This window comes from Bacillus rossius, chromosome 1 (assembly GCF_032445375.1).
Source record: "Bacillus rossius redtenbacheri isolate Brsri chromosome 1, Brsri_v3, whole genome shotgun sequence".
NCBI classification, from domain to species: Eukaryota; Metazoa; Arthropoda; class Insecta; order Phasmatodea; family Bacillidae; genus Bacillus; species Bacillus rossius.
The window spans coordinates 152,076,246-152,102,749 of record NC_086330.1 but is presented as its reverse complement, the minus strand read 5'-3'; the positions used below and the strand labels follow the sequence as shown (position 1 = coordinate 152,102,749).

At 39.3% G+C, this 26,504-nt stretch overlaps 1 protein-coding gene across 1 annotated transcript in view; it reads right to left on the bottom strand.

Moving 5' to 3' along the window:
* LOC134546296 (GRAM domain-containing protein 2B-like) overlaps nt 1–26,504 on the bottom strand; it is a 365,293-nt gene that overhangs the window by 270,303 nt on the left and 68,486 nt on the right. The window contains exon 3 of the mRNA XM_063389016.1: nt 24,354–24,489. Coding sequence (XP_063245086.1) covers nt 24,354–24,489 — 136 coding nt within the window. The remainder of the gene's footprint in view (nt 1–24,353; nt 24,490–26,504) is intronic.

The window sequence follows — 26,504 nt, the reverse complement described above, 5'->3', positions numbered from 1 at the left end:
AGTGTCCCGTTACGCACATTGTTCCGTTACGCTGTGTCCCGTTATGCTCATTGTTCCGTTACGCTGTCGGCGAGTGCAGTAATAATAGGTTATGTTACAACTGACTAAAAAATTACGGTGATTCATATAATTGATGATTGATATTTGATTACAGTTTATTTATATGAAAACTTGTTCATAATTATATTTAAACATTATATCTAAACGCCAGTTTTTAAAATTAATTACAAGTCATCGAAACGTGAACTGTTTCGTCGACTGTTTATAAAGTGAAGTGAAAAGTTAATGTGGTTTTCATTACTTATTACAACAACAATTTCGGCAATAAAGGTTAATTATTCTTGCATTTTAAAAATCTGATTACTAGTTCCTATAATTTCAAGTATTTATTCTTTTATTATTAAAATAAAAATGATTCAATTTTATTCATAAAAGTATGCAATCATTTCATCAATGTTTTGTTATGACGTTGTCACGTTAAACTATCGTCCGTAAACCGACTTTACAGACAACAAATTTTTATCACTGTTCCAGATTTTGGTAACAATGCTCTTCGGAAGTACCTAATGTGGAACGTAAAAAGTTATTGAATCGTTTTATTTGCAGACCGAAATTTTAAATTATATAATGAAACTACTCCGATAAAACTAAAAAAGAAAAAAAATACCCTTGAACAAATACTAAACCCCGAATTTGGACCTGATTATCAACAAGGAATTTTCTTAAAGTACTCTTCCTTCTTGTTAAAATACATTAAACAATTAATTCTATGAAGTTTCTCTTTGGGTATGTGAACTTCTGTTCACGCCATCCGCCACAGATGGCAGCACCTTGGTTAGACATTTCCGTTTCGTGTGACTTCCATTCCATTCACGAAATTACTCCTACCAATTGTCTTATACCGAGAGCTAAGATGTTACACATCAAAAAATTAAAATACTTTATACGTTAATGTAGACTTAAGTGTCAACGTCATATGCTTGTATAACATTACATTTTAAGGTCCACAATTAATTGTATTAGTAGTAACATTGAATATGTATATACATATTCAATGGTAGTAATAAGAAGTATCTAAATGTTCCTCCGGCAAATGGTGCCGGGGCGTGGTGTCGGTGTCCGCCATATTGGATGACCTTGACCTTTGATATCAGTCGCAATCTTGAATCCCACCATCTTGAAATCAAACATCCCACTCCCAGAACGTTGATATTTTCGTTACGGTCGCCATAATGAAATTTCGTAATTTTTAAGTTAGATAATCGGGAATGATTTTAAAATTTATAAAAAATCAAATAATATAATTTTAATTAAAAAACGCAGTTGTGTTTCATAGTACTTAGTTCAAAATCAGAAAGGTCATTCGATTAAAAATGGCGACAGATCTGTCCTCCATGGATGCCACCCGCAGACTGACCTCCAACCACAAATGCCAAGGAATATATTGTCTCAGCCAGTACGGCGTCATGGCAGCCATCTTGGATTTATCATCTTGTTTTCGTCTGCTAAATGGCACTGCCGCTATGTTAGTATAATTGTTACACACTATTGTGCAGTATTATTTATTAACAAGTTGGCAACTGTCACGATATCCACCATATTGTCGGCCGTCATGGCCGCCATTTTAAAAATATGTAATTTTTTATCCAAAAATTCGGGAAAAAATCCCAAAATTGATTTTAAAAAATCAGCAATTAATTCACCTATTGGTTCACGCCCATGTTTTGATACCAGGCAGTACAGAGTTAATTAAACAGTCTTAGGTCCGTGATACAATAACTAAAATAACATCAATATCACACGAAAAAGAAGTACAGAGAAGTTAGCGCGCACACCAAGTGCCAGTCGCTCATGTGGTAAGGACCATGTGATCGATACCCACCCGCCAACTTTGTATTTTTTTTCTTGCCTGGCGTATAAAACAACTTCCAATACATTTAAAGTTAAAAGTATTCACGTACGACTAGTCAACGAACCTACAGGTATATTCCAGCTCTTTAACCACAAAGGTTTAAATAATTCTCAAGGCTAGAGGCAGAGGCTGCCCGAACGAGACCCGATTGTCGCTGCGTGCCGCGCGCTGGCAGAGACTTGCAAGCTAGCAGAGGTGTCAGGGTCCCGTCCTCCAGGCCGCTCGCTCGAGGCCTCGCTTCCCTGCCATCACGGAGATATGTAAAAACATGGTTTAAATCATAGCCCGGTACATGTAAAGTACTTGTTGGGATGGCTTCAAAGTGCGAAAAACGGAACGCGAGTATAAAACTAGCCTCATATGTAACACTTGCGCCCCAAAAACTTTTGTAGTGCAATGACCAGAGTCAAACTCAGGCTATATGTTGAAGCTGCTGCTTTTTTCGTAGCTCCCTCTGCCGCCTCTACAGCTAGATTTCCCTCTCAATTTCCACCTGATCCCTACCGGAAGGTATTGTCTTTCTATGTTATCCTCTCACGCGTTAGGTCCCCCCCCCCCCCTCACCGTGTGAGAGATTGTGGCGTGTTCGAACCCTGATTCAAGCACGCAGCAATGCCACAAAAAAGACATCGCCACGAATAATAAGAAACAACAAATCTACATACAGGCCATGCATCTCCGAACCAACAGGTATTTTCGACGGTGTTCGGCGAACATTTAAAAAAGGTCATGTTCCATGTCAGGCGTACAGACCTGGCATCTCCGACCACGAGGCCTGAGTACAGATCCTGACTACGCACATTTAACGACAGACATATTAAATAAAGAAAATAACAAGCAATACACACAATGGACATGCAATACACACACTGGACATGCAATACACACACTGGACATGCAATACACACACTGGACATGCAATACACACACTGGACATGCAATACACACAATGGACACGCAATGGGCATGCAATACACACACTGCACACGCAATGGACACACAATACACACTGACACGCATTATACACAATGGACACGCAATGGACATGCAATACACACACTACACACGCAATGGACACACAGAACACACTGACACGCATTACATACACGACACGCAATGAACAATCAATACATACAATGGACACGCAATACACACACTGGACACACAATAGACAGCAATACACACACTGGACACACAATAGACAGCAATACACACACTGGACACACAATAGACAGCAATACACACACTGAACATGTAATGGACATGCAATACACACACGGGACACGAAAAGGACACACAGTTCAAACTGGACAAGCAATGCACATACCGAAACTGCAATGAACATGTAATATACACAGTACACGCAATGAACATGTAACACACACAAAGGACACACAATGGACACAATACAAACTGAACATACAATGAACACAATACACACACTGGACATGCAATGGACACACAATTAATACACTGGACATTCAATGAACATGCAATTCACACATTGAAAACACAGTCGCGAGAACTAAGTTTTAGTTAGATACCAGAAATCGAGGAATGAAAGTCATTATTTAAATTATATATATAAATTTTATACAAATCGGGTAAAACAAGTCATTACTGTAATTAGCCATCTTTACTCAGTTCTTTTAGTATGAATGCTACTTCATTAAGGTACGAGTAGTTTCCTTCACTAATCGATTCCAACAGTACATAGTCTCAGGCGATCGACCAATATGTTAGTATCTTCCCATGACATATAATCACTCTATTCTTCTATCGTCATCTTCCTGGAATGTTTGTTATTAATATTTTTAAGGTCACTATCGTCCCAATGATCATCGTAAGCTTGATCAGAATAATTTATTTTATTATGTCGTTTCCATCGTTTTGGTCTCAGGGCTTCATCGCAATATTCGATCCTATCAGCTTCAGGTGCTTCATCACAGTGTGTGGTCTTGTCACCAGCTTCTGAGTCACTGTTACCATCATCGTAGAGACAGCGTCTTCACCTAGATTACTGTATAAATACTAAATCGTTGACATCGAAGCTTCTTCGTCTAAAATCTTCCTTTTTAAGTTTCCATCATTAATCCAAAGTATGAATGTATTCTTACTTTTCACGGTGATGATACTTCCATTGGTTTTAGTCTATCTTAAAACTAAATCATTTTATTTAAGTTCTTTATTGATATCAGGAGAACTATGAACATAACCACATTCTAGACAAGGGAAATTATTTACATCATGCAGCACACAATGCCTTAGTGTAGTGGCTTTATCGTCGTCCTCTATCTCGTAAGTGGACATGGCTTTACAAGTTCTGCCATGTCTTTTCAAGCTATTAATTCGTGTAAACAACCATTTACACCTTACACAGCTTAACTTTTACGTAGTGGGTTTTTAACACGATCATTCTGCTCGTGACATCTAGCATTCCTTCTCGGGACAAATTCCTTGTTGCATTATCTACAGCAGTCCTTCCGATACAGCTGCAGTCGAAGAACCAGGATCCATGTTAGCTTCTGTGACTAATGCCAGATGCAAACTGAGATTTTTAATTAGAAACAAATACTTAAATATAATTTGAATAATCCATCAGCGAGAGATAATTTTCAATTTTGAAAAATTCAAAGCCAAATAGTTATTCTTTTCAAAAACGTGTCACCAAATGTTGCATGAAGGTAAATATTTATGTTTCAGGTGAGATGCTGGATGCTCACTCAAGATCGCAAGAGAAGGAGGGCTTCACTAGACATCAAGGAGAAGGATACTCGTATTGCATGATAGTGTTTCTTAGTTTTCTCAGGCATAGTAATCGACTAAGTAATGATGAAAATACAGTTTCAAGTGCTGATTTAGTAACAGGAATTCAGCAATTTATATTAATATCTGAATAAAATTGCTTAATATAATTAAATAAAAAAATAAAAAATAAAAAAACATTCAGGCTCTATCCTTGCTGAAAAGAGGAGACGTTCACAAGCTGACGGAAGTTGTTTTGTAATTTTTTTTAATATTTTGTTATTCGCCGATTTTTATTTAGGAAAACATGCACTAGTTTTCTCCATGTGCTCCTGACTATATCTGTTAATGTTTTGTTGGTTTACTGTGTGTGCTTCTGATTATTTCTGTCGATATTTGGTAGGTTTTATCCGTGTGCTTCTGATTATTCCTGTCAATATTACGAATTTTAAATATAATGGCCGTAACGAAAAGTACGTTTCTAGAATCAAATATGGCGACGAATATAACGAAAATTGCAACGTTCGGGGAATGGGATGTTCGATTTCCAGATGTCGGAATTCAATATGGTAACCGCAACGAAAAGTGCAACGTAAGATTTCAAGATGGCGAAATTCAATATGGCATGAGGTCAAGGTCAAGATCATCCAAGTTAGCCACCGTGACATCACAATCCAATATGGCGGACACCGATACCCCGCACAGGCACCAGCCGCCGTAGGAACATTTATATGCCACTGTAACACACTTGTAATTTCGCCCTATCAGTGTAAACCCAAGTAATAACAGAATCTCGAAGCTCAACCCCTCCCCCTCGTGGCGCTGACCTTATCCAAACAAGAGAGTGTGTCTACTCTCGTTAACAAACGCACCTGTCGTTTACTTCGGCTGATTTTGTCGGTTCCAATGGTAAAATCATAAGCCAACGTTGTAGCCATGAACAGCAGGCATGAGTATCGGTCTGTATCACCAATTATATCTGGGAACATACCGACACACACTCACTAGTTGCCTCAAAGCCTGATTGTACTGTTCGGCTCAAACATTTTACCGAATATTCATTTTTAGACTAAGTGACAGTTGTATTAGTTAAAAACAAACCCTTTTTTTCTTAATTAGGGACCGACGTATTTTTTTATAGTTTTTTTACGATTTGGGAACATACTTATAAGGAAAACGAAATGAATTATAGAACCAAAACTCTCAGATCAACCATCGCTGCTAATCGTTGGGTGCCTGCACCGAATTTTACTACTGAAATTTCATCTATCAGCATGCTGTTGTCTAAGCATACGTGAATAATTAAAAGGCAGCTATACAGTAAGATAAAGCCGACAGTCTCACAGGAAATGGACATAAACCCACAAGACCAGACGAAAGAGGAGGTAAATGAATATTGAAATTGAAATCATCTCGGGATAACGCAAGGACATTAATCCGAATACGGCGGGGGAAAAAACGCATACATACGAACAATTGATTGCTTAATGAATACAAAACAGAGAAACACTTGGAGTTTCATTCGACGAAACCGTCTAGCGAAGTTTCGGTAACTGGTAGCTGTCCCCATCTTCAGTCACTATTTAAATTATTTCCTCATTGTAGGAAGCATTCTTCGTTCAGATTTGTTTTTAGTTTTGTCAATATTATTTTGTTCATATGTGCTCAGAGTTTATCTAATGTGTTTTCGTCTTGTCGTCCGGACTTGTTTTAGCTTACTTTTCTATTATGTTCTACGTAGCCTCATTGTTTTTAAATTACGGGCTTAATTCTTTCTCCGTAATAGTATATAGCTATAAAAGTTGTCGTTGCTCTTTTCCTCTGCATGCATAGTGATAAAACCCTGAATTTTCTGCTGCAATTGAAAATAGCTAAAATGTTTTTTTCAATCACTATCTCCCCTGCGAGAATCATTTAAAAAACACACTATTTCCTGCAGAGCTCACTTTAGATAAACTCGCGCTAAATCTGACAACCCTGTGTGTCTAGCCGGCCTGTAGAACATTTGTACAATGCACGCAATATTGTTGGAATTATTAAAGCTATGAATGTCTGCTTATCACTAAAAAATATTCGTATTATCTGTAGGCACTATTATTGATGTGTCACATACAGACATGGACTTAGTAATTCTCAGATGATGATATGCTGTGACGTAGTGAATTCACCTTAAGTAATATACTTATGTGTATTTGTTCCCGGAAGTTATAACACGAGGCCTGTCCGAATTGGAAGTGAAGTACGCTTGCAGGTATTAAAGGAAACAAATCGGGATACTTATCGTGTACTTTCAGTGAAAACATATCTCCATTTTGAAAAATACGTTTTATAAATTGTATTTTATTTAGTACTTATGTGATTTAAAAACATTTCAAACTTATTTTAATTTTTTTTATTTGGGTTGATATATTTAACCAACAAAATTATATTTTAACAGTTGTATAAGAACGTTTCCAAAAATACACGCTCATGTGTAGATTATACCGTACGTAACAAAGTTAGAAACTTAAATGTAGTGTGTTGTATTTTCGTGCCAAAAAATTTGAATAGAAACATTTATTTATTGAAAACTAATAAATGTTAAGAACCTGTTTATCTGGCTAGCGTAATTTTTGGAGGCCAAAATCATTATCGCCCTACATAACTGTGTTGTAGAACTTTGATACGACCACAATAGCTCAAGCACTCGACTTGAACCTAACCTGAGCGAGTCACGAATAAGGTTGCCCCCAGCAGGATTGAGAACCCACCGCCTTCCAAAGTCATTTAACGAAACACCTCAACCCGCTCAGCCACCCAGATGGAACCAACCTTCGAAGGAAGATTATTCTAACCCAAATAATCCCACAATGTTCGAACTCATTCCAATTATTTAGAGCATGGGCAAGATTATTTTTTTTCTATAGTAGACATAAAGTTTTTTTTTGCTTGAAACCTTTTTTTATGTAGATGATGATGTAAAATTTAGGATTATGGGTTTTATATTTTAACGGTATTAAGGAGAAGAAATAGGGAAATTTAACTAACATATCCAATAAAGCTGAAAAAACTTAATACACAAAAACAAAACAAACTCAGCTTGTAGCAGGACAAAAAAAATTGTCCTTAGTAAATTTTAAGCTGGAAAAATAAATACTCTTGTGTCCGCAAACGAAATTACTTATAAAAAAGCTAACGCAACTCACCTTGAACAATCCCGTCGCCAAACGTGCGCGCTCTATTAATTACTTCTCAGCTCATGTCGCGTCGTGCGCGGAGGTCCGATGCGTTGGATATCCCCAGCCGTTCGACGGGGCGGACAAAAAAAAGGCGGGTGGTGTTGTCCGGCGCGCGAGGGAGGGGTGGCGAGAGAGGGGGATAGTAAACAAAGGCGCCGCGGGTGCCTGACGCAGGGGCCTTGAGGGGCCTCGGGGGGCCTCGGGGGGCCCTAGAGGCCGCCGGTGGCGCCGCACGCGGACACGGAGGCGACGGCGACGAAGACGTCGTGGGCAGGCAGCCTCCCGACTCCAGCGAGCATCGCCCCGTCGGGCCTGCGATGCCGGACGGAAAAAAAATAAAATTACAATAAAAAATGAGGAGGGGAGGGGGGAGTGTCGCGCATGCGCAGGTGGAGCCGGGTCTATTGATCAGCTTGGGCCGGGGCTGCTCCGAGAGATTCCCACGCACACGCGCGCTCACACACACTGAACCCTGATGCTACCGCACTACAACCGTCTCAAGGGAATATACACTGCTGTAAGGGTCCGGGTTTACTAATGTTAAGACACCACCATTAAACAGAACCGAAGGGGGAGGTGGGATAAGGGAGGCTGGGCAGGACTTAAGGGAGAAGGGCTCTATCTGGGTTCGTAATTTTTGCAACTTGTCGCCTGCCTGACAGTTTTATTGGGAGCTAATCATGGCGTACTTCTATTAATGCCACGAAACTATCCACGGGACCTAACGATTTAATTCCCTTCACTTGTGCATAGTCAGCCATGTACAAGAAGTCTAGTCGCTGTAGGATATAATCTACCCGAAGTTCGACCCTAAGACCTCGCACGCGAGCAACCGCCTCAGAGCGCAGGCAGTACAGCTAAAGACCTTACAGACATTACGCCATGTTTGCTTTACTTATTTCCTATACTCATCGTGAAGACAGCAACCGCTATCACTGGCCTAACATCAGCCGAGCCAATAATCTCGCTTCCTAAAGAGCATCCCACTCTTAGATTGCAGTATGGAAGTAAATGGGCGCATTCTCTCTCTCTCTAACACACGCCGATTGCCGTTAGCACTGTCCTTGTTTCTTCGTGCGTTGTTGCCAAATATCAAACGAAATTTAAAATTTTAATTTTTGGACCAAGCTTTTTTTCATATTGTATAGAATCAAAATACGCATCACGCAATGCTTATTTTGAATACTTAACAATATTTTAAGTGTCCGAAAAAATTAAAAAACATAACTTATTCGCTGCGAACTGTTTTGAAGTATTCCGAAATGTTACACATAAAAAAAAACCTACATGTGTATTTCATACAGATTTTTTTTATTAGTAAATTAATGCCTTACGATGAACAATTACCTCATGAATGAATTATAGTTACTATAGGTAATAGTACAACTATTATTATTATGTTTATATGGGCGCCACACTTTAACATTACTATATTAATCATAAATATTTCCACTGCTATAAGTGGTTTTCAATTGCGGCTTATGCCCCAAGTTACCCATTTCCAATATTAATACACTGAGAAACTAGGTTGCTTACCCAAAACTCATATGAAATCACATAAAATATAAGTTATCTATATAGTTAGGTTGGGCACAAACGAAATCAAAAGTTCATTTATGATAAATAATAATACTTAAAGTGAATTAAAAATCAACTAACTCAGTTACCTCGGATCACACAAGAATCTTTAAATCGAGACTACTAGGCGAAAGTTAAGCTAATTATGTTGTGCCATAATGAAAACCAGAGGCATTAACAGGAACAATAAGTTACTAGGCCGAAACAGTTAATAGGAGGGGCTCACTGAACACAAAACTTCAGGCCTAAATACATTAAACTTTAGTACCTTATATTTCCGTAGATAAAGGTAGCCCCGGTAATTAAACATTACCGTAACATTCGCCCTGGCTCAGGGGCGCAACAGTTCACTTATTCAGTGAAATATCAGCTGAAAATATAGCTGAATTCCACGTCGGAAATGTCCAACGCGGCCACACACACCAGCCACAAAAATGGCACCAAACAAAACTTCCTTCTTCATTGTTCTCTCCAAAATTATATCGTCAAATTTTTTTAACAATGCCTTAATTTTCCATTTTTAAAAGGTCCGCCGATCCATAGACAAATCACCTTCTCTTAATCAGATATCTTTGCCCAACATTAAAACATAGATAAATAGCTACTGCTCTGAGCAATAAACTCTAGAGATTATTACAATTGAAAGACATATAAACAAACACTGAAAAATATTTAAACTAAAGTTTCAGTGTTCTGAGATAATTAGTATTATCACAGATGCCGCTCTCGGCCTTAATTCACACCAAAATTACCTTAAATTTGGTTTAATTTAGGTCGTACCATAATTTCAAATTCAAACACTGAAACTTGACATTTGCCAAAAGTTGGTAACACTGCGTTTCGTGACGGTTGAGAATCGTAACGGCTCAAACCATATTTCTTCATCCTGGGAGCAGGCAGCTGCTATCAACAAGTGTCTGGTAAACAAACACCCGGCGTCGTGGATCGAGGTGTCTATTACCTCGCTGAAGGTCTCGGGAGCACAGAAGAAAACTCGTTCTGCCGCTGGTTACAAGGTAGGAGTTGATTCTGCAGGGAATTACGAGGCTGCTATCAACAAGTGTTGTGTGGCGGGTACTAAACAATACCGTTCAATGTGCAGATACACGCCGTCGCTGGACGCTGTTGGCCGGGACGCCGTCCAAGCCAATGACAACCACTGATGTCACCACATTGACATCGTGATCCAGGCTAGAGAGGACTGTGGCAGCCATTCCAGACAACCCATGCCTGGATAAACCTCTCGGCCGCTCCACCCCAGGCCTGCGGTGGGACGTCATGCCCAAAGCCTGACAGACATGGTGGACGCTGTCACTGCTGATGCTACTACCCCATGCAGTAGATGAGGATCAAGAAGAATTCATCTCGGTCCGTAGTTCGTCCGCGCACTCGTGTACACTATAAACACTCATTAAACTGTTATATATTAGCCTCTGAATGCACCCGCGCTTTTTAACTTTAAGCGTCCAAGTGAACTACCTCGTACAGTTTATTCTCCATTCGCTGCAGACACCGGAACGTAAAAATTCTTCTTTACTTGCTACCCTAACTAACCTTAAATAATGGGTAAGCAACCTTGGTTTAAAATAAACAATATAACTCTAAAATAAAATAACATAGGCCTACTTAATAAAAATTTAAAATCTTAAATTAAACACACATAATTTGACACAACTCATATTAACCAAAAATATTAAATAAAATAAGCATAATTCATTAACATAATAACACAACTACATAATATAGTGGAAATCAGATGTGGACTATTGTTGAGACTGGGTATTTTTTCCATGTTCATGATAAAATGCTGTGTACATAAATGTGATAATTTTTACTTGTCTACAACAATAGATAACTATTTACACAAAGGCCATTTAGTTATTTTGGCTGAAAAGAACTATTTTTAACCAAGCCAAAGAAAAACTTTGTTTTACTACAATTGGTATCATACCATCAATTGAAATATTTGTTTGTTAAACTTCATTATAAACATTATTATTTTAGTACATTAGTTTTATGGCAGAAATAATAACATTTCCTGGGATTCTGCCTATAACAATAAACATTTGTTTCATTATGATATATATATTATGTTTACAAGCAACTTGTTCTTAGAAACATTAACTAAACTTCAGTGCAGGAACACATAATTAAACTTCAAACACAATAACATTGATATGCACATATTAAATAAATATTTACAGTGATTACTAGAACTTCATAAATGCCTTGCTGGTATATAGGAATAGCACATTCCTGGTCATTACAAACAAATACAAACATTTTATAGATATTTGCACTGACATAACATTGATATGCACATATTCTAATATTTTACAGTTATTTCTGATTATACTTAGTAATCATAATTGTTTCATTTGGTCTCCCATAAAACAACATTAAATCACATTTTCACATCACTAGTTTTTTAGCATTTCTATTAATTACAGCAAAGATATTTAATAATATTTTGTCAATTAACAAATAATAACATTCTACACTCATCACTGAAGAATCTTTTCACATCAAGAAATAGACAGTGAATTACAGTGATTTCAACCTGAGTGCTATCTGTATGATGTAAACAAGTGAAATTCAACGATTAATGTGCATTTTTCGTTCTTTTCAAAATTAATCTAAAGAGAATTGAAGGTGGTCTCTCTAGCCAGCTATATAGCTAATTATTTCTTCAGGTGTGATATCTAGGAAGTTGTGGATGAAGTAAATATCCACTTAGATAGGGTAATCCTGTGGGATTACAATCCTAGTCAGCATTATTTACTACTGATTGAAAAGTGTTAGAAATGAGGAATGCCTAGGAAATAGGTAGGTAAAAAGGCTGTAGCCTGGATCATAACAAGGTAAGCCATTATTTTCAATTTCTACAGTGCCTTCTTGTTTGTTTACACACAGTGTGTCAGGGTGTCCGTGTCTACAACAGAACATTGCCTAGGTATACATTAGCACCAATATACAGCCTGTACTGACAGTGTACATTAAAATTACTCAATTTGTGTGTGTGAACCGAACTATTAGGTGCTGCCAATAAACATGTACATACAGTACACCAGGTTCACAGTACATCCTCTAGGTCTCTGCCTAAGGACAAGAGCATTTACTCTCGTACTGAACCACATAAATGCTAGGAAGACTATCAGTGGCGTAGCGTGCCATCTCGGCGCCTGGGGCGGTAGACCCATTTTGCCGCCCCCATTCTATAGGTGCTTACTTAAAATTAAATTTCACATGCAATGAGGTACCTTTTATTGAAGTTAAAATAGGATGAGCGGTTTTACAAGCGGATTCTACGGGCCTTATGAGCAGCGAAGTCAGAAATAACTTTGTCAAAATCAATATTAGCAGCCAATTCTTGTTCAATCGACAATATAGCCAAGTTTGATAGTCTAGCGGAGCTCATAGTAGATCTGAGGTAATTTTTTATTAGCTTCAACTTCGAAAAACTTCTCTCACAACTTGCAACACTAATCGCCAAAGTCAAATATATATGAATCAAGATGACTATATTTGGAACCGAAATTCCGAGATTCAGTTTTTGAATGAACTGGAGGAGCTCCAGTGGTCCTTTACCACTTATATCTTCCTCTGATTCAGAACAGGCAACAACAACAAACTGCTGAAGACGCTTCCGCTCCATCTGAAACTCGTCCTTGTCGATGTCTTCTAATACATGGGAAAGATCACACTCGAACTTGCTGCCCAAAAGTTTCGCTGGCATCAAAAATCCGAACTTGTCCGATATTTCTTGAATTTGCTGGAATCGAGTCGTCATTTCTTGAATGATCTTGTCGAATGATGCGATAATCTCTCGACGGATTTCCTGTTCGTGAGACAAAGCTGCATCTTCAGAAGATTCATCGCCATGCATGCGTTTTTTCCTGCGAATTCTTCTCGTTTTCAGTTCGATTCCGAGTTTTTCGCAGAGAGTCTTAGCAAAGTCGATTGCTTCTTGCACGAAACGGTCTCTACTTTCCACTAAAAGGGTTTTCAAAGCGCAGAGTTTCTGAGCACACTTATCCACACTTAGTCCTCGTTGCTGCAGGTAAATCTATGCGTCATCTACTTCAGGTAGCACTGCAGCCCAAAAGCCAAGAAAAGTTAGGAAGTTAAATGACTGCATGGCTGTCAGGAGAAGACTGGCTCCCGATCTTGTTTCGGAAGTTTGAGATGAATCTGTTAATTTTTCCAGTACCTCAAGAACTACCTCAAACTTATTTTTAAGCATCTTGACAGCTCCATGTCTAGCGCTCCAGCGCGTTTCAGTGACTCGTTTTACTGCTTGACCTGTGACGGCAACCAAAGCGTTCCATCGAACAGTTGATGCGGAAAAGAAGGCAAACAGCTTCTCCAGAGTTACAAAAAACGTCACGGAATCCACTGATTCAGAAGCAGCGTGTACCCCAGCCAAGTTTAGTGAGTGGATTGTGCATGCAACGAATATAGCTTTCGGATTCAGTGCTTTAATCCGGGCTTGAACCCCATTGTGGATCCCTGACATTGTGGCAGCATTGTCATAAGCCTGTCCTCTCAGATTCTGTATGTCCAGTCCGTCTGATGTTATCTTCGCGATTATATCGTTGCTGAGATCTTCTGCATTTTTTCCTTTTGGTTCGAAGAAGTCAATGAAAGATTCTACCACGGCGACTTTTTCTCCTTCGATATGTACGTATCGCAGAACTTGGCTCATTTGGTCATTGTGGGAGATGTCTGGTGTACTGTCAAAGATTACGCAATAATATTTAGCTTCTTGAATACGATGTATAATGGTGGATCGAACTTGCTGTCCCAGTAAGTTTATAAATTCATTCTGGGTTTCTGGAGATAGATACGAAACTGAGACTCTTGCTCCCAGCTTTATCTTTGTCAGGTGTTCCATTAGAAGAGGGTCATATTTAGCTAGGAGGTGCACTAACTCCAAAACGTTCCCGCGATTGCCACTATCATCTCCTAGAATGTCTTCTAGATGTCCTCTGAAGGCCAGATTCTGTTTGGCTAAGAACTGGATAATATTCAGCATCCTGTACAGTACATCCCTACACTTCTCCTCACTTTCGAAAACTTCTTGTTGTTTCTGGTCGATGGTTGCTTTACAGTTCAGGCGAACTTCCAACTCCTTCCATTTCAAGAAGCTCTGTTCATGGCCCAGGCTATTTTCATGGTCTCCTATTATTGGATTTAGCTTCCACCATTTGTTGAATCCTTCTTCAGATGCAAAGTTAGAGCAGGAATTGCCAAACAGCTTGCAAGTAAAACAATACAAGGATTGCTTCAAAGGCGAGTACACCATCCATGTTCGGAGAACCTTTTCGCCGTTAGATAATGGTTTTTAGAACCACTCTTTGGTTAGTTTTCGGGTACCGCCTTTCGTTGAAGTCCCTGAGCGAACAACATCAGCAAATTTGGAATCGATGTGCTGTACTGAGTCAGATCCGCGACGTACTAGAAGCGTTCTTACTTCGTCGGTCATAGGAGAAGGCCAGCAACCTACATCGTCGAGATTCACATCTCTGATTTCGGCAGGAGCAGAAGGCACGATTTCAATTATGTCTTCTTTGGCAACATTCACTTTTTCTGCAGGCTTATGACTAGATGCTTGAGGTACTTTTGATGAGTCGACTTCGTCTTGACCCTGCTCTGTGGTGGGACCAGAACTACTTCCAACTGCGACGGCAGGTACGTCTTCTTCTTGTACCTGTAAAATAAGTTATGTATTCCCATGAATATTGGCCGGAGGACACGTTCGAATTTCAAATAAGTATTTTATCTATCACAAAACAAAAGTGGTTTTGGTGACGGCGCGGTTTGCCGGGCTTATAGGAAAATTTACAAACAAAATTGATTTTGTTTGGCAGCTACCTTTTTTAGAGTTTCCCGGTAAAAACTGACTGAGTAAGCCATGTTATAGATGTTATTAAAAGATAAAATGACGAGAAATTGGAGAAAAATCGTTGCCGCCATTTTTGAGCTAAATGAAAAATTATGTTATCTTTGTATGACAGGTACCATAAATAATAAAGTTATCCAAAAACAAAAAAAAATATATATTCCTAGACTACTACTAGATTTACAAAACATCCCCTATTGAAGTTTTAAATTCAAGTAGCAGGACAAAATTCAGTCGTAAACTTAAAAAGATGTACCTTAACTCAATGTAATATATGTTAATATACTCCATACTTTTTAAACAATAATAAATGTTCAAACAGCTATTAGAGCAATTTTAAGTGTATTATAAAATAAGATTGAATGAACGAGTGTGACTCCGTACTCGCAGACAAACCTAGGTGAATAGGTTTTGCGAGACTAATGTAAGAAATATTGTAACTTTTGTAAACAATAAATAAATAAATAATAATAATAAATAACTGGAGTAATTCTAGGCCATGCATGATTCTAGATGGAGGAATTATATACCTACTTACACTGGAATCACTTCCGCTGCTGCAGGATGCCACCGAAGTCGTTAATGTGGCTTTCAAACCAGAACTAGAACTAAAATTTTTCAGTAATGCACCTTGAGACTTCTTCGCATCTGCTTCTTTCTTAGCCTATTTTTTGCGGAATTCCGCACCGCTTTCTTTGACTCTTTTCATTTTCAAAAAACTAGTTCAAAGATTGGGTAAAGTTCTAAATGTTTAGTTTTAGAAGATTCAACAGTATTTAAAAGATCGAAACACAATCAAAATGACTTTCGTTTCGTATCCGAAACTCTCGCGAAACAAACATACGAGTAAAGCGTGATTGCGTAACAGTACTTCACGATGCACTAAAACAAACAAAGATCAGTACTGTAGCATGTGTGCTACAGCTGCTACCTTTGATAATGTTTATTTTGGCAGAAACGGTTAACGTATTTTATTAATCTTTCGGATGCCCTGGTAATACGAGTTATTTTGGATTTAAGTTTGTTATATGTTGTTTTAAAAAATAAATTTGTAATTCTTGTTTAGTCTTATTATTTTTAAGTTTAAGATTTTAAGTTATTAAATTGGTCTGGAAAGTTCGAGGACACTACCGAATATGTTGGTAATCGCTGCGCTAGACGGCGCGCGAGCAGAACAGCTGATTGTGTGACGTCAGGTGAGACGGGCGAGCGGAGTCGCCTGGTAGGCCCAGGCGGGCGCGCACGTGAAGTAAAACGCGGGTTGGCCATGGTGATGGTTCCACATCGAAGTAACTGTATACGAGTGTTCCTTTTTGAATATGAACGGGGTTCATTTATATAATTTAGAACGCTTTGGTACGATGAACGCGTTGTTTGGTGAGGCGTGTGTGAATATCACGAGGATTTTCCAAGGATTAATTATGTGCGCCGAAATAAACTCCAAGACGGTATTGCGAAGGATTCGTCATATCCGTACAATTTCCTGCAGCTACGGTAACGTATAATGGCAAGGGTTTGCCATTAAAAACACTCGTGAGCAAACGAGTGTATTTGGTGACCGGACATCACGACGTCAAAAAGCAAGTAAGTGCCAGCCGTGCCCCTGCCCCGTTGACCCCTTTGACCCCTGGTGCGAAACTATAATTTGTAGATTTTTGGGATTTAAATTAACGGACTAATAAAACTGAAACTGGGATTTTACGTTCAGCGTGTTTCACCCAATCCCTGCCAGACCTACCTAGAATAAAAAAGGCGTCGACCGTTAGAAAATGACTTAACTGAGAAGGGCTTGTAAACCCATAATTTGTAATTTGCTAAATTTTTGTTATATTTATTTGCATGTTAAGGTGTGTCAATTTTTTGCTAGATTTCGCCTATGTTAATAAGTATTTACAGCGGTGATACGCCCGGTGCGTATCTATATTTGTATTTGTATTAATATGTTCTTATATATTTTTAATGCCTTTTTGGTAATAATATTTAATTCTCGGAGCTCCGAAGTATATGATCAAATTATAATTTTTTGGGGGAATTGTTAAAGTATTTTTTTAGTATTATTGTATAGATATTTTTTTATAAGTAGTAATAGGGTATGTATTTTATGGTGGATGCGCCGATTTGTGATGAAACGATTTTATGATATATATATATATATATATATATATATATATATATATTAAATGTTGTCATATAAATTTTGCGTCTTTTTAACTTGCTGCCTCCTCTCACTGTTCGCAACCTTATTAGTATTTTTTAAGCCTGCTATTAGTTTGGGTTTTAATATTTTTTTGGGTTTACCTGCGCTCGCGGTACGGGGCAATATAGGAGTTTTACTGTGTCCCGGTTTGCGGAAGTTGTTTGGTTTGCCCTGGGTTAAGGTCAAACTTTACAGTACAATGCGTAGTACTAAATTCAATGAGTGCGAAACAGAGGCATCGACACGGGCCGACGCGTGAAACAAAAGATTTTGTATGAGTAATGAACATAATAAGGAGTGCCGCTCAACTCGGCTCGCGCGCGTCGGGCGGCGCGGCGTGATGCGATCTTGCCGTTCCTATGTAAACAAACAAACGTTATAAAGAGCTCTGTCAGTAATTTCGCAGTTTTTCTTTTAAATAAATATTAAAAAATAGTTGGTGCGCAAAATTTTAGATAAAAATGGAACATTATAGTGTGTCTGACACATGTAATGAATGAATCATAGATCAGATCTCAACCCGCTTCACCGGCGACCCGCCCCCGCGGGCTGCCGCCCGGGGCGGGCCGCCCCCTCCGCCCCACCCACGCTACGCCACTGAAGACTATGCTTCACCTAGCCGAAATCAACTGAGTTCACACAAAAAAAAATAACTCAGCTGAATAACACCATAACCTTCCGGTATAAATTCACAGTTACACACAAATCCTATTAATAATTCTAGGCACAATAACAGTACAGTATACATATAGCTAACTATTTTGTATACTCTGATCTTACATATTTTGCCCCACTGGTGCGTGGTAGGCCCTTAAATGATTAATGTTGTAGTTTCCCACATTGATACCTGTTGACACTTCCTTTAAGGTGTAAATGTTCTCCCGATGTACCTGGAGAATCTCGTAGGGTCCACTGTAGAGTAGGAATAACTTCTTCGTTACATTCGCCCACTTGTTGCTTGTTGGCGCAGTCCTTAACAGCACAAGGTCACCGACCTTAAAACGGTGTAGCTTGCGCCTGGTTTTCCGCTTCTGCCTATTCCTGGCTTCTAGGTGTAGCTTTGCTCTAATTAAATCCTCAATTTTTTCCCTGCTAGGAAGTTCATCCTGATCCGGATTCTCGTCGCAGATGGGTAAATATTGGTTTGGTATCGCCTCCGACCGAACCAGGCATATGGCCTCATGGGGGGTAACGCCGGTGGATGTGTGTATGGTGTGGTTTAGTACACACTCTACAAACGGTAAATAATCACGCCAGCTTTGCTGTGCATCGTGACAGTATGCCCTTAGCAGATTACCTAGCGAACGCATCTGCCGCTCCACAGGGTTGCTTTGTGGTCCTCGCTATAAAGAAATTCACGTTTCTTTTAGCAAAACTGTGGCGAGCAAAATTTGATATGTGATGCAATTATAACTGGGCACACAATAGTTCACCCCCATGCCTAGTTCGTGGATCAATGGTCGGGGCGTACCACCATCAATCCTTGCTAGTTTAACTCCGTCACATTGGCTGTGCTAGCCAAGGCGGCGTTTGATGATGAGCTGGCCTGCTGCTGTTGCCGCAGCTGCTGCATCTGGCTGCTGTTGGGAGGGATTGGTGATTGCCGCGCAAAGTATCCTTGTTGGTACTTTGACGTGGACGAGGGGAAGTTGTGAGTGGGGAAACTCGTCGTGGTGTTCGCTGACTGGACGGTTTCAGCTCCACTGGGAGGGAACACTAGCTGTTGCTGCTGCTCCGCTGATCTTGGCAATCGGTCGTGGTACCCTTGACGTGGTGACTCTGGTCGCTCGGCTTGGTACTCGTACCTGGGAAGCCGTTGTTCTTCGTGTTGCGATCTCTTGTTACGGTGTTGTTCATGGTGGCTCGGCTCGTACTCGTCACTACCGGGACGACTCCCGCCCCAGAAGTTCGAGTTATGTATTCGATTCTGCCGGTTGTTCCATTTCCCGGTGCGGTGAAACTTCCATTTGGCGGTGTTGACTCGTATTTTGGGCTGTTCCCTGCCGCGCTGCCACTGTTGATAAAGCGGAGGTGATTTCTGAGCTTGTGCCTTTTCTGGTTCAGTGGTATTAATCCGCCCCTGCTGCTCTAGCCTGGCGAATGCCAGTAACTGTTCTCTAAACTCGGTAATATTCGAAAAATTCCTACCAGTTAACTGTAACTGGTACTTGTGGGGTAGTTGTCCAAGAAACATGGAAATAAATTCCTCGTCATTCATTGGTAGGTCTAAGTACCGGGTACATTCAAACATGCTCGAGAGATAGGCTTCCAGAGACTTATGTTTTTTATAGTCAAATTTTTCCCCATGCAGCCTGGCTCTTAAGTGGCCCTGTATTCGCACACTCCAGAACTGCTGCTTGAATTGGGTTTGGAAGTCTGCGTATGTGTGGGTCGAAGTTTGTATTACTTCCCACCAGTAATACGCATGTTCGCGGAGGGCAGTATTCAGGCATTTTAATTTCTCCTCGTCATTCAGCTTAAACATGGCTGAATACTCCTCAAATTTTTTTAAAAACCGCATGGGGTTTTCATTTTCCCCACCTGCGAAACGAGGCATGGCCTCTGACCACTGTCTGGCCGGGTGGTGCATAATGGCCACTTGGTCAAGTGCAGGAGAAAGGCTAGAATGTGCTGCATGTGGTGTAGTAACTGGTGAAGCAGTCTCTGGCATGTTACTAGGGATAGCTATGGGCGTAACTGCGGTAGTGATGGGTCTATCCATCAGGTTGTCCAACCTGAGGGTAAGCATGCGATTTTCCAGATTACCTACTCGCTTTTCTAGTTGGTGTCCTAGCTCGTCCGTTTTGTGTGAAATTTGTGCCATTTGTTCGTGCACCTGTTGACTAGTGTGGTCCAAGCTGCAGTGGTTTTGTGCAGCCTGTTGGGCCACTTGTACTAAGCATTCTGACACACTGCCTAACTCCTCCTGTAACTTCTGTGTGGTGTCTTGGCATTGATTCTGAAGCTGGGCTAATTTCTGATCAGTGTTAAACTCTAGTGTTGTTATCCGGTTGGTTACAACTGATACTGACTCCCTAACTTCCTGCAGCTCTAACTTGAGGTTACTCTCGAAGCTGAGGAAACTTTGCTGTATGCCAGTCAGTTGTGCAGTATAGGAGTCTAGCCTGGCACTGGTTTCAGCAGCGTTGACATCTAACCTGGCAGTATGAGATTCTAATTTGGCAGTGTTAGAGTCTAATTTGGCATTCATTTCAGCAGCGTTGGCATCTAACCTGGCCATGAGTCCCTGGAGCAAGTTATTTAAGTCAATATTGCCACTAGGAGTAGGAACTAAAACTGAGATAGTTTCCAAGTGTTCCGTGGGCTGATCAGATTCGTTTCCCTCTATCTCTTGTGTTACCAGAATAGGAATTGTCTCTCTGTCCTCGGACCTGCTGCTGTCCCTAGATCCGGTATTGCCTCGGTTATGACACCTCCCTCTGGTATTCATGATTATACTCAACAAAAATTACTTGACAAAATATCGGGCCCCACGTACGGTCGACACTCTGAACTATTACCTCATGAATGAATTATAGTTACTATAGGTAATAGTACAACTATTATTATTATGTTTATATGGGCGCCACACTTTAACATTACTATATTAATCATAAATATTTCCACTGCTATAAGTGGTTTTCAATTGCGGCTTATGCCCCAAGTTACCCATTTCCAATATTAATACACTGAGAAACTAGGTTGCTTACCCAAAACTCATATGAAATCACATAAAATATAAGTTATCTATATAGTTAGGTTGGGCACAAACGAAATCAAAAGTTCATTTATGATAAATAATAATACTTAAAGTGAATTAAAAATCAACTAACTCAGTTACCTCGGATCACACAAGAATCTTTAAATCGAGACTACTAGGCGAAAGTTAAGCTAATTATGTTGTGCCATAATGAAAACCAGAGGCATTAACAGGAACAATAAGTTACTAGGCCGAAACAGTTAATAGGAGGGGCTCACTGAACACAAAACTTCAGGCCTAAATACATTAAACTTTAGTACCTTATATTTCCGTAGATAAAGGTAGCCCCGGTAATTAAACATTACCGTAACATTCGCCCTGGCTCAGGGGCGCAACAGTTCACTTATTCAGTGAAATATCAGCTGAAAATATAGCTGAATTCCGCGTCGGAAATGTCCAACGCGGCCACACACACCAGCCACAAAAATGGCACCAAACAAAACTTCCTTCTTCATTGTTCTCTCCAAAATTATATCGTCAAATTTTTTTAACAATGCCTTAATTTTCCATTTTTAAAAGGTCCGCCGATCCATAGACAAATCACCTTCTCTTAATCAGATATCTTTGCCCAACATTAAAACATAGAGAAATAGCTACTGCTCTGAGCAATAAACTCTAGAGATTATTACAATTGAAAGACATATAAACAAACACTGAAAAATATTTAAACTAAAGTTTCAGTGTTCTGAGATAATTAGTATTATCACAACGACGCCACCGAACAAATGTTAAGACAAAAACTGTACAGGTTTCACTTAAATAATTTTTTTAATATATTGAAATGCATTTTCTCACAAACTGACACATCAAAAAGTTGACCCGCGGAAAATTTTTTTTTCTATTAAAGATAGATGGGGGACGAAAGCGAGAAAAATGTGTTCACAATGAATTGAATTAGTTTTTAAAAGCAGCGCCATCTCAATTGCTTCTACAGTTTCCGTTGAAATAGCTGTTAAAGATGTGTCTTATCAGTAGAAGAGCGCGCGCTGCCGTCGTAAGAGGAAACAGGGCCGTGTGTTTTGATAAGTGGGGTTCTGTCCTACAAGCAATTTCAAATACATGGCTTCCTTAGTCAACAAAAAATATTATAATCGATTCTTGAACATAATATTTAAAATGTATGAAATAAATACGAAGGAATTTAATAGCGATCATGGTACAAAATTTTGAATTATTTTTCTATCCTTCTCACCAAGCATCATATCAAACATTGTTTTAGACAAAGTTTTGGAAAATAATTATGATATTATTACAAACAATTTAAACAGATTTGATAATGTGTCTACTAAGGCAGTTACGTTTTTTTGTCCGGTGAAAATTTTTTTCGAACCCATGCAGTTATGGCTGGTCGTATCAAAAATGTATTTAGAAAACATTTTTCGGCATTAGGTAATCCGAGTTATCATACGTTAAAACGGATTCGATATTATTAATATTATGGGAGTTGTTGCGATTTTTCTGTTTTTCAAAAAATCTTCCCCATTTCGAACCAATTGTTCGGATTTTTCCCATAACTTACTCGACCGAGAATTTCCATTACCGTATTTTATTTATTAATTTGGACATGACTTGTCCAAAAATACGGCATTTATCGGGCCCATGAAAATGTGATATATATATATATAATTATATAGGTATATATATATATGGGATTATTAGAACAGAAAAGAAAACTATAAGAAAATTTCGTCTACAATAGGTAGTTTTTATTTGAAATTTACATAAAAGTGGCATTATTACAAATTTATATGTGTAATAGTATAAAATATTATAAATTACGATATGATTTCTTAAAATGCTTCTTGTTCTATCCAAATTACAAAGACACTCATCTCCTGAAATTCGTAATGTGTTAGAGTTTTGGCAACAGCGCGCGCCATAAGCCGTGTACTGCAATCTAAGAGTGGGACGGGCTATAGCTGAACATATACCCCAACTGAACTCTCGTGAACCCAATAGCGCCGCAGAGCGACGTGTCAGGATTCTAGCGGACAATGCGTAAAAATAAAACGGTTAATGGTTGGGGTAGCGGCCCTCGAATGCGAACTTAGCTGCTGACGCGACAACTGCACAATGCTGGCCACTTTCCAAAGGTTTCTAAATTAAAACATCATCCAATCTTATATTCTCTTACACTACAATTATGAATTATTGAAACAAAACAGCAAACCAGATACACCCATCATGCAGCCCAGCGACACCCGTCACGCAGACTGGCGACACCCGTCACTCAGATAAGTGACACCTGTCACACAGAAAACCGACACCTGTCACACAGGCCAATGACACCCCTTACACAAAATGGCAGAGAGACAGCGACAAGAAGATACAGAGAGAGACAGGAATATTTAGAGAGGACAGAAAGACAGACAGTGAAACAGACAGAGAGTCAAAGAGAGATACAGAGAGAGAGAGGGTGACAGAGAGAGTGGCTGACGAAGAGAGAGAGGCTGACGAAGAGAGAGAGGCTTAAAGAGAGAGAGGCTTACAAGAGAGAGAGAGTGAGATAAGCAGAGAGACGGGTAGAGAGTGCAACAGGCAGAGAGTGCATCAGGCAGAGAGAGAAACAGGTAGAGAGAGAAACAGACAGAGAAACAGACAGAGAAAGAGACAGGCAGAGAGGCAGAGAGGCAGAAAGACAGAAAGTCAGGCGTAGAGAGACAGGCAGAGACAGGAAGAGAGAGAGACAGGAAGAAAGAGAAAGGAAGAAAGAGAAAGACAGAAAGAGAAAGACAGAAAGAGAAAGACAGAAAGAGAACGACAGAAAGAGAACGACAGAAAGAGACAGACAGAAAGAGAACGACAGATAGAGAACGACAGCTAAAGACAGATAGAGGGACAGATAGTGAGAGACAGAGAAAGACAGGCAGATAGAAACAGCTAGATAGAAACAGCTAGAGAGAAGCTATCAGAGAGACAGAAACAAAACAGAGATAGACTGAGACACGGATAGACAGGCAGAGAGTGAGACAGAAGGACATATTCAAAGAAAGACAAGACGCTCCATGAGGCGCCGGCCAAGGGAAGCAGCAGGTACTCACGTCACGACGGGCACGCTGAGTTGCAGCAGCTGCCAAGCCAGCATCTCCTTCACGTCCCGACGCCTGGCGCCGCGCGGCAATGGCGGCGTCAGGGACCTCTGGGCTACCGGCGTCGAACCACCCCCGTGTTCGCCGTCTGCAACAAGGGAGACTTGTTCTAACAGGGTGTCTACAGGTCAACAAAGTCACGAAAAAGAAAGGAATCTGAAGGTCTGGTCAGGAATGTAACCAAAAATGGAATGCGCTTGCAGCCTTTTATAAATTGCATTTTTATTTAACACCTCACTTCATTATATTTAATATAAATATCGGCATGTTCCTGCATTTAGTACCTAGTTATAGTTTCGCTCAGTTGGTATGTAAAAATCACCATGTGATACAAAAGAAGCTCTAAAAACATTTTATTATGATTTTAGTTGACATTTTGTATCGAGGGAGTGAACATCACTTTGAATCTCTCTCTTTCCTGGTTTTAACTACTTATGAAAACATCTGAAGAGAGTATTGATGTGGAAAATGCCATGAGATCTTCGGATTCCTTTACGGATACAATTTTTTCCAGTGAAGCATCAGTGCCGACATTGCAACATATTTTCAACAAGCTTTAAAATGCGACGTCATGAGAAGAACAATTGTGCGAAACATTCCATCCCGCAAAATGTTTTGCTGTGATAAATGTCGGAACAAATTTACTCACAGCGATAAATTGAAAATACACTTAAAGACGTGCATATATCGTGCTAAGGTCCAGAAAAAAGGGTTCACTAGGTATTTGTAGACCCCATTTCCAAAGTCTTGTTCCGACAGCGCCGAAAACCCGAATCCACAGAGTTTGAAGTCTTTACAGACTAGCTCGTGTATATCCAACAGCAATTGTTTTTTTTTTTTCCCCGCATACTTAGCCATAGAATAATAACAAATGTAAACAGATTCTCGTATACTGGGAAGGGAAGCCTATGATGTACATTCTATATTGCACAGACCCGAATACTCACGTTGGCAAGCCTTTTCACAGATGAGAGTGCCAAACCCGAAGTTCCCCGAAGTTCATGCTCGCTTTTTTTCCCCCCGTTCTAGCTCATTGTATAAACCGGTGTGAAATTAAATTTTGCGATCGATTAGGATAGGTTAGCTACATTATAAATACTTTAAAACATTGTGGAAGGTCGGTTATATTAGGTAAGTATAGCTACATTAAAAATACTGTAGAATCATTTTAGGGTTGCTTAGCAAATAACTTTTTAATGTGTAGCTATAGGGCTAGGAAACTGTTTACATGATTTCACAGTATTTTTAATGTAGCTATCCTAACCAAATCAACCGTCCACAATGTTTTAAAGTATTTATAGTGTAGCTAACCTAACCTAATTGACCATTAGTTATCATGAGTTGTATATTTATTTACAATGAACAAAAAAAACCGAAGATGCACGATCGGACGTTTGGCTCTCTCGTCTGTAAAAAGAAGGCTTGCCAACGTGAGTATTCGGGTCTGTGCAATATAGAATGTACATCATAGGCTTCCCATACTGGGAACGGTTTCCAAACACATTGGCTTGCGATTTTCCAGTAGAGTCAGCTAATTTAAACAAACATGTGTGGATGTTATTTCTAATGGTACGCAAACAGACACACGTGAAGTATTAATTTGACACGGAACTTATCCAAATACACTAATTTTGAAATATCAAGTTTCATGAGTTATTATAACCTCAATAATACGTCAAATTTTTCCGCCATGCAGCATTGTTTTGAGCGTTCCACTGACAAAAAAGCCATTCAATGTTGGGCTTAGATCAGTGAAAAACATGAGCTAACTTAATATCTTAAAAAATTCATTTATATGGCACATAATCCATGCATAATACAATAAAATACTGTTATTTAAATAATTATTGCAAAAAAACACAGAAGCACATAAAAAAATTGTTGTCTGTAAAGTCGATTTACGGACGATAGTTTAACGTGACGTCATAACAAAACATTGATGAAATGATTGCATATTTTTATTAATAAAATTGAATTATTTTTATTGAATTATCATTTTTTTGTATGGATACAAAGAAGGAGTGAAATGAAATCTACAATTTAATTGATAAATTTACTTTTATTTGCACTCATTAATTCAAATATGTTTATTACTTTAACGAA